Source organism: Dipodomys merriami, unplaced genomic scaffold (assembly GCF_024711535.1).
Source record: "Dipodomys merriami isolate MVZ:Mamm:240054 unplaced genomic scaffold, mDipMer1.0.p SCAF_45, whole genome shotgun sequence".
In the NCBI taxonomy this organism is placed as follows: Eukaryota; Metazoa; Chordata; class Mammalia; order Rodentia; family Heteromyidae; genus Dipodomys; species Dipodomys merriami.
In genome coordinates, this window is record NW_027206013.1 from 1,895,698 (window position 1) to 1,910,578 (window position 14,881).

General features: G+C 42.6%; 1 protein-coding gene across 1 annotated transcript in view; it reads right to left on the reverse strand.

Moving 5' to 3' along the window:
• The window catches only part of Pi4ka (phosphatidylinositol 4-kinase alpha), a 138,297-nt gene that overhangs the window by 82,390 nt on the left and 41,026 nt on the right, over positions 1-14,881 (reverse strand). The window contains exons 13-18 of the mRNA XM_069994278.1: positions 14,636-14,765; positions 13,854-13,986; positions 11,103-11,198; positions 10,537-10,720; positions 9,498-9,601; positions 802-970 (exon numbers count right to left, since the gene is read on the reverse strand). Coding sequence (XP_069850379.1) covers positions 802-970; positions 9,498-9,601; positions 10,537-10,720; positions 11,103-11,198; positions 13,854-13,986; positions 14,636-14,765 — 816 coding nt within the window. The remainder of the gene's footprint in view (positions 1-801; positions 971-9,497; positions 9,602-10,536; positions 10,721-11,102; positions 11,199-13,853; positions 13,987-14,635; positions 14,766-14,881) is intronic.

Below are 14,881 nucleotides of genomic sequence, written 5' to 3' on the forward strand. Positions count from 1 at the left end.
GTGGTATAGAGGCCTATTCTGTCTCACCTACCCCCAAATCATCTACTTGAGCATCTAAGAGGTGATATTTTATCTATCCCATTGGACTTGCCTCTTTTTTTCCTTCAATGCCAGCCCTAGGGCTTGGCCTCAGGACCTAGGCTCTGTCCCAGAGGTTTTTTGTTGTTGTTGTTTTTTCCCTGAAGGCTAATGCTGAGTCTGAACCTCAATCCTCAGATCTCAGCCTCCTGAGTAGTTAGGATTACAGGTGTGGGCCACTGGTGCCTGGCTAGGACCTGCCTTTGAGAGAGCCTGAAATGAGGTCAAATCCAGTTCTTTTATGCTATTATATGTTCCAATGACAGGCTCATAAAGTCTAAAGGACATCCCCCACATTGTTTCATAATACATAAGAAGGGAGAGAGTGGTCTAGGACAGAATTCATGCTAGACTTCTGTCGTCCTGTCACCTAGGCTGTGGGAGGTGGCTGTCATGATACAGATTCAATCTGATGAATCTTCTCTTACAAATGAATCTTCTCTTATAAACCCTGCTAGCATCTCTGAGATACCTATTTCCTCCCTTCCCCGCCCACCCTGCTTTTTTCCTTGCTCTTTTCAGATGTAGTTAAATCACCTAACAGAGGGCTGGGGGAGCTATTAGTTCATGGGGGGAGGGGGGCGGGGAAGATGCACATTATTTAACATATCTTAAGTACTAAGTTTTGATCCCCAGCATCAAAAAGGGGATATTTCAACAAACTCAGCTTAGGATGCTGGGCAGAAGTGCTGATGGGAAAAGCTGCTACAATCTCCCCCTTACCTTCAGAGCAGGCCCCTTCTCACTCGCCCTCTCGCTGGCTCGCTTTCCCTCAAGCCCCAGCTGCACAAACAATTCCAGCAGGTTCATAAGCAACTCATCTACAAGATGTTCCTCCTGGATGTTGGCTGCAATGTTGGCCAGGGCATTAATTACTGCCAGGGAACAGTGCCTAAAGGAAAGAGCAAAATAACAGTGGCTGTCAACTGTGTCTGGCAGTTGGCACTCAGAGATAAAGTAAGCTGATACCTCATCATGTACCTATGAGCCAAAGCACTCTCAGGAGGTGATGAACATGCCATCTTCCTTATAAATAATACCTTAGAAAAAGTGACCTATTTCAGACATGACTGTAGCACTCTCTTCTGAGGTCCAGTAAGGACCTCTAGGGAACAAAGTTTCAGTACTGTACACCAGGGACCTGTAAAGGGCTCAGGACACTTTCCTCTGAAATGTCAAGGGCCTAATGCATTGGTGAAAATGTAAGTACTCATTTCAGACAATTCCTGCTTGGGTCCAGCTTTTCTCCCCCATATCACAGAAACCTTAACTTTTTTTTTTTTTTTGGGTCCGGTTGTGGGGCCTGAACTCTGGGCCTGGGCACTGTCCCTCAGCTCTTCAGCTCAAGGCTAGCACTCTACCACTTGAGCCACAGCACCACTTCTGGCTTTTTTCTTTTTGCTTATGTGGTACTGAGGAATCAAATCCAGGGCCTCAGGCATGCAAGGCAAACACTCTACCACTGAGCCACCTTCCCAGCCCTTAACTTATTATTTAACACCCACAAAACTTTCACCTAATGATCAGCTTCTTAACCTAACCCAAGCTGATGAATCAGCAAACATGGAACACTCAGGAACTGCTCAATGGTCTAGGGCCAACTACCTTATGTAAATCCCACATGTAAAACTGATTGTCCTTCAGCCACATGCCTCAAAACAGGCTTCTGTGACCCTGGAGTTGGCCAGGCTCTGCCACTTCCATGCTGTATGCTCTTGAGTTGCTTAAGTCTTTCAGCCTTATAATAATATAATATAATAATAGTATAATAATTCCCTCTTCATAGGTGGGAGGAATTAAAAACTATGTGAAGCTGGGTGCCAATGGCTCACACCTGTAATTCTAGCTATTCAGGAGGCTGAGATCATGGATGGAGGTTCAATGACAGCCTGGGCAGGACAGTCAATAAGACTGTTATCTCTACCAAAAACCCAGAAGTAAAGCTGCAGCTCAAATGGTAGAGTGCTAGCCTTAAACAACAGAGCTCAGAGACAGTGCCCAGGCCCTGAGTTCAAGCCACAGAACCAACACACACACACACACACACACACACACACACACACACACACACACACACACACACACACACACACACACACACACACATACACACACACACACACACACACACACACACACACACACACACACACACACACGAAAACCCACCTCCTAAAAAACCTATGTGGACGTGGACCATTCAGTACATTGACTGGTCAAAAATTATACGGCACAGGGTAGCTATGATAAAAGGCACTTCAGCTACTCAGGGCATTAAGGTCTGAGAATCCCAGTTCAAAGTCAGCCTGGCCCACCAAATACACACACACACACACACACACACACACACACACACACACACACACACACACACCATTCCCTTTCTAGTTAGGTGAAAATCACACACACACACACACACACACACACACACAGCATTCCCTTTCTAGTTAGGTGAAAATCCCACTCCCAAATACACACACACACACACACACACACACACACTCCCAAATACACACACACACACACACACACACACTCCCAAATACACACACACACACACACACACACACACACACAGCATTCCCTTTCTAGTTAGGTGAAAATCCCACTCCCTCTGTCTCTGTAGGGTGAAATCCTGGGGATTGGACTAAGGACCTTTCATTCTCTAGACAAGTGTTCGACTACTTGAGCCATGCTGCAATCCTTTTGGTGTTTTTCAGATATGGTCTTGCCCTTTTGCCCAGGATAGCCTGAGACTATAATTCTCTCACTTTCTTCTACAGGGAGGCCCAACAGACACTTTCAGAGAAAAGAAGCAACATGGGGAAAGAGGCATTTGGGCCAGAGTGCCAGAGTGTCACTTTCACTGCAGAGACCAGGACAGACACAAAGAAGGAAGGACTGAAATGAGCCTGGCTAGTTCTCCAACCTATAATCTTCAGACTTTTCTTTTTTCTTTTTTTTTTTTTTCTTCAGACTTTTCAAGTGACCCAAGCTCCTAACACTAGCAGTGTAAAGGAAGCAAAATCACCTCTCACTATCCACAAGGATGTGGAAATTCTGGATGTTCAAGTCTTTTTATAAAATAGTATGGGGCTGGGAAGTTGACTCAGTGGTAGAGTGCTTGCCTTGCATGCATGAGGCCCTGGGTTTGATTCCTCAGCACCACATAAGCAGAAAAAAAAAGCCAGAAGTGGCACTGTGGCTCAAGTGCTACAGTGCTAGCCTTGAGCTGAAGGGCTGAGGGATAGCGCCCAGGCCCAGAGTTCAGGCCCCACAACCGGACCCAAAAAAGAAAAAAAGAAAAAAAAAAAAAGAAAAAGCCAGAAGTAGTACTGTGGCTCAAGTGGTAGAGTGCCAGCCTTGAGCTCAGAGACAGTGCCCAAGCCCTGAGTTCAAGCTACAGGACTGGCAAAAAAAAAAAAAAAAAATAGTGTGGCAGCCAGGCTTGGTGGTGTATGTAGTAATCAGTACTTAGTAGGCTAAAACAGGAGGATTGAAAATTTAAGGGTAGCATGAGCTACATAGCATAAATAAAGCCGATGTGGTATTTGTATATAACCTATGTAATTTTCCCAAATAATTTGAATAATCTTTAGATTACCTATAATATTATTATTATTTGGAGTCTCCTATATGGCCCAGGCTGGCCTTGAGCTCAGTCTAAGCTCAAACTCACAATCTTATTAGCCTTGTAAGTGGTAGGATTACAGGAGTGTACCATCATGTTTGGCCTTGAAAAAAATTTTCTTTTTTAAAATTAACATTCATTAGTTATACAAGAAATGTCTCATTGTGACATTTCCTCATATTTATATAACATATTCCAATCAATCTTAATTTTTTTTTCTTTTGCCAGTTCTGGGGCTTGAACTCTGGACCTGGGCACTGTCCCTGAGTTTCTTTTGCTCAAGGTGAGTGCTCAACTACATGAGCCACAGCACCACTTCTGTCTTTTTTTTTTTTTTTTTTTTTGAGTAGTTTATTGAGATAAGAGTCTCATGGACTTTCCTGCCCAGGCTGGCTTTGAACTGTGATCCTTAGATCTCAGCCTCCTGAGTAGCTAGGATTACAGGCATCACCAGCACCCAGCTAATCTTATTCTTCTTTAGCTGTATTGTATGAATGATAGCAAGAAAAAAGTCATTATAGATTCAGGCTTTTTTCCCCCAAATAGTCTCAATCTATAGATGGTTGAACCTGGGGAATGCTGCAACTATGAAAGAGGAGGTCCAATTGTATGATAATGCCAAGAACTCAGAATGATCAAGAACTTTCACATATACATACTCACATCCCCACAACTAGAGACAGGTGCTCTTTAGCAAGTAAGGAAACTGTGACACAGAGAGGTTAAGCCTTTCTAAGGCTATGCAATGGTACTCTTTCTTACTAACCTGACTTGGAGAGAATTTGAGAGAAATACCTGGATTTAAAGAAAAAAGGACTCCAGTGACCAGAAACAAATTCCAACAAAAGTGCTTTCTTCTTCTCTACACCAACCTCCTGTTGTCTGACTTTCCCTCTCTCTCTTCCATTGATCTGACATACTCTTGTGAATCTTCCAAACATATAGGAACTTGTCCCTTGCTTAAAGCATTCCCAGGAAAGGGCAAGGAAAAAACAAGGAAGTGGTTGTCTTTTTTGTGTTTTTTTTTGGTCGGTCATGGGGCTTGAACTCTGGGCTTGGGTACTATCCCTCAGCTCTTCAGCTCAAGGCGAGTGCTCTACTGATTGAGCTACAGAGCCATTGGAGACAAGAGTCTCATGGTCTTTCCTGCCCAGGCTGGCTTTGAACCATGATCCTCAGATCTCGCCTCCTGAGTAGCTAGGATTACAGGCGTGAGCCACCAGCACTTGGCAAGGAATTATTTTTGTATCTACCAGGATAAATTGGTCAGACTTTGTACAAATATAGGCTATAAAAGAATATACATGCCTGTAATCATAGCTATTTAGGAGACTGAGATCTGAGGATCCCAGTTACAAGACAGCCTAGACAGGAAGATCCATGAGATTCTTTTTTTTTTTTTTTTTTTTTTTGGTGGTGGTGGGTCTTGAACTCTGGGCTTGGGTGCTGTCCCTCAGCTCTTCAGCTCTAAGTAAGCTCTCTACCACTTGAGCTACAGTGCCACTTCTGGTTTTTCTGAGTGGTTTATTGGAGATAAGAGTTTCAAGGACTTTCCTGCCCGGGCTGGCTTTGAACCAATCCTCAGATCTCAGCCTCCTAAGTAGCTAGGATTACAGGCGTGAGCCACCAGGGCCTAGCCCAAGAGATTCTTATTTCCAATAAACTACTCAGAAAAAAGACAGAAGTGGCACTGTCTCAAGTGGTAGAGTACTTGCCTTGAGCAAAAGCAGCTCAGGGATAGTTCCTAGGTCAAGAGTTCAAGCCCTAGGACCAGCACAAAAACAAAGATGTTCATAGATTCATAGCTATTAGGTTATTCAATGAAGCACTTGATGTCAGGAAAACTAAAAAGCCACACAATATCTAAGTTAGGTGTGGTTACAGAAATCTTTGCACACTATACAACAGGATACTACAAAGCCATTAATGACTTTTTTTTTGGTTGTGGGGCTTGAAATCTGGACCTGGGTGCTGTTCCTCAACTCTTCAGCTCAACGCTAGCACTCTACTACTTGAGCCACAGCACAACTTCCGGTTTTCTGAATGGTTTGTTGGAGATAAGAGTCTTACGGATTTTCCTGCCCAGCTGGCATTGAACCTCGATCCTCAGATCTCAGCCTCCTGAGTAGCTAGGATCATAGGCATGAGCCACTGGCACCAGGCATTCAAGACTTTTGTTTGTTTATGTGGTACTAAGGGATCGAACCAAGGGCCTCATACATACTAGGCAAGCACTCTACCACTAAGCCACATTTACAGCAAACTACACAGCCATTAAAGGTAATATGCAAAAACAATCTATGCAGGCCTACAGCCAGCTGATATTCGACAAAGGAGCCAAAGACATACAATGGAAGAAACACAGCCTCTTCAACTGCTGGTGCTGGGAAAACTGGGCGGCCACATGCAGAAAACTAAAAGTGGACCCCAGCCTATCACCATGCACCAACATCAACTCAAAATGTATTAAAGACCTTAACATTAAACCTGAATCTCTGAAACTACTGCAGGACAGAGTAGGAGAGACACTTGAACTAATAGGCACAGGAAGGAACTTCCTGAACGGAGTCCCAGGGTCACAACAAGTTGGAGAGAGACTCGACAAATGGGACTACCTTAAAATAAAAAGCTTCTGCACAGCTAAATCTATCGCAACCAAGCTAGAATGACAACCAACTAATTGGGAAAAAATATTTACCAGCAATATATCAGACAAGGGAACTAAAGAGGGACTTCTCAAATGAAGAAATAAAAATGGCAAAGAAACACATGAGGAAATGTTCATCATCCCTGGTGGTGAAGGAAATGCAAATAAAGACAACCCTGAGATACCACCTTACCCTAGTCAGAATGTCCCACATCCACAAATCAGCCAACGACAAATGCTGGAGGGGATATGGAGAAAGAGGAACCCTATTACACTGCTGGTGGGAATGTACACTTATACAACCATTTTGGAAAGCAGTCTGGAGGGTCCTTAGAAAGCTAAAAGATTGACCTCCCTTACGACCCAGTCATACCACTTCTAGGCATCTACCCTGAACAACAGGAACCAATATATAAGGACACATGCACCTCCATGTTTATTGTAGCACTGTTCACAATAGCTAGGATATGGAAACAACCCAGATGCCCTACCACAGATGAATGGATCCAAAAATTGTGGTATCTATACACAATGGAATATTATGCAGCCATTAGAAATGACAAAATAATGGCATTTGCAGGGAAATGGATGGAGCTAGAAGGAATCATGTTGAGCGAGGTAAGCCAAAAGCAAAGAGACAAACGGTACATGGTCTCCCTGATAAGTGGATGCTAAATCCAAAATGTTAGGTGATACGACAAAACTAACAAGACTTAAGAAACAAAGAACTCCCACTCATCTGGTCGAACCACTACTAAATATCCCCATGCTGCTGATCACATGTATGGTGTATAACATGTGAACACCGTTATATGTTATAGACTGTGATAGACAATATGCTCCAGGAAAGTTAGAATGAACTTGTAACTTTAAATGAGCATCATTACTCCACAATACTGTGAAATTCGGGAAATTATGTAATCACAATCAAAAAAAAAAAAAAGAACCTGGGGAAAGTAGGGAGGGAAGGGATGGTAGGGGGAAAACAATGGAGGGGGTAACAATGTTCAATAGGAAGTGTACTCATTACCTCACTCATGTAACTGTAACCCTCTGTATAGTATCTTTACAATAAAATAAATAAAATAAAATAAAATTCTCTGGAAAAAAAAAAAAGAAAAGAAAAGGGACTGGTGTAAATGAAGAATGGGAGAGGGATATATTCCTTCCCTCTCCCCAACCCCCACCTCTGTGGTGGGGCTTAAACTCAGGACCTGGGTGCTGTCCTTGAGCTTTTTCCACTCAAGGCTAGCACTTAACCACTTGGAGCCACAGCACCACTTCCAGATTTATGGTGGGGTCGTTCATTATAGATTTTCATGGACTTTCCTGCCCAGGCTGGCTTCAAACCACAATCCTCAGATCTCAGCCTCCTGAGTAACTAGGATTACAGGTGTGAGCCTGGCTCCTTTTTTTTTTTTTTTTAAAGGCAGGATCTTACTGTGTGGCCCAAGGCTGGTGTTTACTGTCATGCCCAGCTGGTACGCGGTTTTAAATAGTATTGACTTGCCTGAGATTTCTCAGATGTCTGTCAATTCTATTCTTTTTCATTTCTGTTCTTCTATAGATCCCAATCTCTGCCTGTCACAGGTATAGTTCATGTTTCCTTTTTTTTAATCCTCCAGATATTTATGCTTGATTTTCTGGTTTTATCCCTCTTTTGTTTAGTTATAAAAGCATTTAAGAATATTGCTAGCATGGCTGCTCATGCCTTTAACCCAAGCTACTTGGGAGGCAGAGATCAGAGGATAACAGTTAGAGGCCAGCCAAGTGAGACCCCCCCCCCATCTCAACAACAAAAAAAAGCTGAGCATGGTGACATACTTCTATGATTCTAGCTGTGGGGAAAGTATAGGTAGGAGGATCAATGTCACAGGCCAGTCCCAAGCAAAACTTCAACATCTATCTGAAAACTAACTAAAGAAAAAAGGCTGGAGACATGGTTCAAGTGATAGACATCTATCTACTTAGCAAGTGCAAGGCCCTAAGTTCAAACTCAGTACCACCAAGATATGTGTGGGTATATTTACATATGTAAATATAGTTATATAGGGGCTGGGAAGGTGGCCCAGTGGTAGAGCGCTTGCCTTGCATGCATGAGGCCCTGGGTTCGATTCCTCAGCACCAAATAAGCAGAAAAAAAAGCCAGAAGTGGCGCTGTGGCTCAAGTGGTAGAGCTCTAGCCTTGAGCTGAAGAGCTGAGGGACAGCGCCCAGGCCCAGAGTTCAGGCCCCACGACCGGACCCAAAATAAATAAATAAATACAGTTATATATATTGTGTGTGAATATTTTTTCTTACACATCTGGAGCATGATTTGCTATGTATTGTCCTCATTGTTGTATTTGAATAATATCTATTTACTAAAAAAAAAATCTATGACCACATTGCTCCATGAAGGCCAACTATGTGCGCAGATTGTGCCTGTTCAAAAGAAAGGGGGAGAAACTTGAGCCATGCTCACTGAAATATATAGTGGTTAGCTTTAGGTGACAGTCATATGTGGGTTTTCATCTCCTGTCTTGTATATGCATTGATTTGTAGCATATAGCTTTCATAAGAAGAAAAGTTTATTAAAAAAAAAACCAACTAATTTTGGCTGGGAATGTTGCTTAGTGGTAGAGTGCTTGCCTAGCACTGTGAAGCCCTGGGTTCGATTCTTCAGTAACACATAAACGGAAAAAGCTGGAAATAGTGCTGTGGCTCAAGTAATAAAACACTAGCCTTTTGCACAGAGAGGACAGAGCCCAGGCCTTGAGTTAAAGCTCCAGAATCAGAAAAAAAAAAACCCACAAAAAATCAAACAAACTAATTTCAGAGTCAGGCGCTGGTGGATCATGCCTGTAATCCTAGCTACTGAGGAGGCTGAGATCTGAGGATCGTTGTTCAAAGCTAGCCAGGGCAAGAAAGTCCATGAAACTCTTATCTCTAATTAACCACTAGAAAACTGGAAGTGGCATTATACCTCAAGTGATAGAGCACTAAACTTGAGCAAAAGAGCTCAGGGAAAGCACGCAGGCCGTGAGTTCAAGCCCCACAACTGACAAAAAAAAAAAAAAAGACCTAATTCCAAAACCATACATTCTCAAAGGAGTTAAATACTGTCAGGATTTGAGGTGATAAGAAGGTACAGAAAAATTACCTATAGCCATGGTCCTTGTAATCCTTGGTGGCTGAATATACAACCGAGCTGGCCTTCACACTGATCTGCTGGAAGAGATTCCACACTTCCTGATAAATATATTGCTGGAAGAGAGCAAAAAGTGTGGTCACCAAGCTGTGACTCCACATGTCCATCCTAGAAACATGGAGAAGACCCTCTTATCATCACCCAAAGGAAAGCTCAGAATCCCAGGTTATAAAAGACCATCAAAGCCACACACCAGTGGTTCAAGCCTGTAATCCTAGCTACACAGGAGGCTGAGATCTGAGGATTGATGTTCAAAGCCAGCTTGGGCAAGAAAGTTCGTCAGACTCTTGATAGAGCACTTGCCTTGAGGTGAAAAGCTCAGGGACAGCATCCAGGCCCAGAGTTCAAGCCCCATGACCAACAGAGGAAAAAAGAAAAGAAAAGGAGAGAAAGAAAGAGAGAGAGAGAAAGAAAGAGAGAAAGGAAGGAAGGAAAGGGAGAACCCAAAGTAAGAGTTAAAAGGGCCCAACAGCAGTGGCTCATGCTCATGCCTACCATCTTAGCTATTCATGAGGCTGTAATCTGAGAATCATAGTTTAAAGTCATTTGGGCAGGAAAGTCGGTGAGACTCCTATCTCCAATTAATCACCAAAAAGTCAGAAGTGGAGGTATGGTTCAGTGGTAGAGCACTGGCCTTGAGTATAAAAAGCTAAGGGACAGTGACTAGGTCCCGAGTTCAATCCCCAGTACTGGCATGTGTGGCGCACACGCGTGCATGCACGCACACTAAAAGAGAAGTAGCTTTGACTTAGTTCCTATTTTATGCTATTTATATGACATGAAATTAGTTTAAACATTTTTTACCCTAGCACAAGTAAAACTATTACATCACTCTTACTATATAGCAGTGAAATAGTTGTGATCATTTGGGTCAGTTATAAGGTAAATCTAATCTGTAATTGTACATTTCTAGTGAAAGGGGATTAACAAGGTCTAATCAGGACTAGTGAGTTGCACGGTTCTGGCCTAATTACAGCACCCTTTTCCTTACATTGCCAGTGATAACAAGGCAGCCCAGTTGGTCAATGATGAGCACATCAAGGGGTGAAGGGGGCTGACAGAATTTTTGCTGCAGGATCTGCAGAATTGGCTCCATTACTTTTGGAGTGTCTCTAAGTGCCACTGCAATGTGTCCCAGGGCTCGGATGGTGTGGTCAGGAATCAAGTGAGCGTCCCTATAAGAGAAATAGGAGGTAAGGACATAGGCACTTTACGCACAGTCTTCTGGTAGGCAGTAGCAAAATAAAACTCAGAAGCTACCTCTAGACCTTGATTTCCCCACAGCCTTGATGAAGAATTCATCTGAATGACAGCCAGGAGCTTTAACCACCAGCAGAAACACAAAGCCCTGGGTACTAGGTTGGAGGACAAAGATCTTTCTCAACTCTCATGCAGTAGTCAAGAATGTACATTCTGAGGTAGGTTCCACCTTAAACCTGTGACAAACACAATAAGCCTACTCTCTGTGATGAGGAAAAAAATCCAACATGCATGATGCAAGGTACACTACCTGAGCCTGCAAAGAATAACTGGCTGCCCTAAGGAATAGGAACATACTTGTCGCTCTCTTGGGAGATGTAGAGTCGGTTGGAGAGGCTGGCCAGGAAAGCCTCCACGATCACTGGGTCCACCATCAAGCCAGCCTTCAAGCATCTAAGCAGAGAGGAAGTCCATCAGGCATCAAAACAATGAGATTAGGACTTTTTTGTTTTGTTTTTTCTTTTCCTTTTCTCAAATCAACAACATTTAAAGAATTGTTTAGAAGTAAATATCCTGAAAATCTGAGTAAAATATTATATAGAAAAAATTCAAAGAACTGCTGCTGATTTTGCTCATTTGAAAAATATCAAGCCAGAGATAACCACTACATTATTATTATTTTTTTTTTTTTTGGGTCCGGTCATGGGGCCTGAACTCTGGGCCTGGGCACTGTCCCTCAGCTCTTCAGCTCAAAGCTAGCGCTCTACCACTTGAGCCACACAGTGCCACTTCCGGCTTTTTTCTTTTTTGCTTATGTGGTGCTGAGGAATCGAACCCAGGGCCTCAGGCATGCAAGGCAAGAGCTTTAACCACTGAGCCACCTTCCCAGCCCACCACTACATTATTTTGACTGATCTGAAGAAATATCAATTTCAGTCTCAGTCCAATTTTAAATACTTTTTAATTTTTTTTTTTTTTTTTTTTTTTTTTTTTTTTTTTTTTTGGTCAGTTGTAGGGCTTGAACTCTGGGCCAGGGCGCTATCTCTCAGCTGTTCAGCTCAAGGCTAGCACTCTAGCCACAGTGCCACTTCCAGTTTTCTGGTGGTTAATTGGAGATAAGCGTCTCATAGACTTTCCTGCCCAGGCTGGCTTTGAACCGTGATCCTCAGATCTCAGCTTCCTAAGTAGCTAGGATTACAGGCATGAGCCACAAATGCCCAGCCCCTTTACTATTCTTTAACAAAGTCACACTGATTGATTTAAAAGACAGATGGTCCTAAGACAGTGGAGGGAACACTACACTTATATATCATGGGCTTTGCTGCTGTTATTATTAGTTTCGATGCTGAGACTGAATTTGAGGCCTTTATAAACACTAAACAAATATGGTCTACCACTGAGCTACACACCTTTTTTTTTGGGGGGGGGTCTGGTCGTGGGGCCTGAACTCTGGGCCTGGGCACTGTCCCTCAGCTCTTCAGCTCAAGGTTAGCGCTCTGCCACTTGAGCCACAGCCCCACTTCCGGCTTTTTTCTTTTTGCTTATGTGGTGCTGAGGAATCGAACCCAGGGCCTCATGCATGCAAGGCAAGGGCTCTACCGCTGAGCCACCTTCCCAGCCCTGAGCTACACCCCTTTAGTCCCTACATCAAGGTTCTAATAGTTAACAGTAATGCTTATGCTATAGAAAAAAGGAAAAATTTTTAAACCTCTAAGAAAATAAAATCTCACAAGCTATGTCTCACTCTCCCTTATCTGTTTGGTTTCTGAGTGAGATTAAGTTACTGTTCCAATTTAGCTTCTAAAAGAAGCTAAAAAGAATTAAAAAGAACAAAGACATTTTCATAGAATCAAAGTATCTGGCTTTCTAGCCAAGCACGATGTTGCATATCTGTAATCCTAGCACAAAGGAGGCTGGGGCAGGAGGATTTAGAGTCCAAGACCCAGTGAAACTAACAAACAACAGAAAAGGATCTGAATCTCAAATTGAGAGATCAAGAGTTCACACAGTAAGAATCTAAAAAGCAAAAAGTATTCAATAAAAAAAGTTTTTTAAAAAATCTCTCTCACAGCATGCTGGTAGCTCACGCCTGTAATCCTAGCTACTCAGGAGGCTGAAATTTGAAGGTCTCAGTTCAAAGCCATCCCAGGCAGATAAGTACCCATGAGACTCTCTCTTTTTTTTTTTTTTAATTGTGAAAATACTGTATAGAGGGGTTACAATTACATGGGCAAGATAATGAATACATTATCTCCTTTGTTTCCCCTTCCCATCCCCCACCGCCATCTCCAAATTCTATTCAGATTTTTTTTTTGGTACTAGGGAATCGAATCCAGGTCGCTGCAGTTGCTAGGCTAGCGCATTACCACTGAGCTACATCCCAGCCCTCTCCCATGAGACTCTTATCTCCAATGAATCACTCAAAAACTGGAAGCGAAATTGTGGCTCAAAGTGGTAGAGTACCAGCCTTGAGCAAAAGAGCTCAGGGACAGTGTCCAGGCCCCGAGTTCAAGCTCAAGACCAGCAAAAACAAAAACAAAAAACCTTCTCTCTCATGTATTAAAAGAAAACATGACAAAAAAAAGAAAAAGAAAACATGATAACCTATTATTTTGGATGTTATTTTGCTTTTTTTTTTTTTTTTTGCCAGTCCTGGAGCTTGAACTCAGCACCTGGACACTATCCCTGAACTTCCTTTTGCTCAAGGCTAGCACTCTACCACCTGAGCCACAGTGCCACTTCTGTTTTTTTCTGTTAATGTGGTACCCAGGAATCAAACCCAGGGTTTCATGCATGCTAGGCAAGTACTCTATCAGTAAGCCATATTCCCAGCTCATTTTTTTTTGGCTATTTTTATGACCAGGAAAATGAAGAAAGCTTTGCTTATTAATTTATTTAAGGTACTGGTACAGAGGCTTGAACTCAGTCACACCTCCACTTCCTGGGAGTTTTATTAGAAAAAAAACCCAATAATTTCTCTTTTAGATCATGCTTTGAAATGATCAGAAACAAACTTTAAGACTTACAAACATCCTTATTTTAAAATAAATCTGTCTAAAACACTTTTCTCCCTTTCCAGAACAGGTCTCCCTCTATTCAGTCTCCTACCTGCAGATGTTGTCGATGGCAATATCCCGGAGCTGCTCATACATGGACGGCTGGCTCTTCTTGCCCGACATGACATTCAGGGTTGATTCAGAATGCTCATTGGTGACACTGATTTTTATATCATTGCCAGCAACTAGATGTAAAAATTCAAACCTGTGTCTGATTTGGCTTTTACCTTTCCATCCCCTTTCTCTGTCACTCAAAAAAAACAAATTTTTTTTTTAAAAAACAAAGTACTTTTAACCTTGCAAAAAGCATGCATTCACTCTAAGGACAGGGGGAATAGTTCAAGTGGTACAACATCTGCCCAACAAGCTTGAGAGTCTGGTTCACTAAATCCCAGTACTGCCAAAAAAATAAAAACAAAGCATTCTCAAAACATCTGACCAAACATTTCTAAAGGAGAAATTCTAAGACCAACAAGAAAGGTTGGAAGGAATGTGTTAAATTAAAAGGATGAACAGATTAAAAAAAAAAGGGTGAATAGGTAAAATCAGCAATTTCTTGATAGTAAAGGGGACCAGATGAGGTTGTATACATAAAGCTCCCAAACAGGCACTGAGGTATACAGTATTCACAGACTACTACAGTGACAAAAGACCAAAAAAGGAGTCTTCAGTGGGAAAGTAGAGAGGTAAGGCCTAATAGCTTGAAATGGGGAACCTAAAGGGAAAGACAGAAGGAAAGGCTTGGAGGAGGAATTTTGCCCAAGTATAGTCACCAAGAGTACACAGGGACTGAATGCTGAATGCAAGCTTCAGATGCAGTCTTCTATTACCTACCTGTATGGTATTGATTGTGGTATTTATAGAGCTTCACCAGCACTGGGGATGGGATGACCAGGAAGTCTCTCAAGGACGGTGTCACTGAGTGCACCACCACTGGGAACCTCTCACACAGGCGGCCCAAACCCTGCAACACACCATCAACCATTATGTAGCCCAGGAGGGACCCTGAACAGTGAGAACCTCAACCCTTCTCATGTCCAAGTTTGATCAAAACTTCTAAAGTCAAAGCTCCCAGAGGCT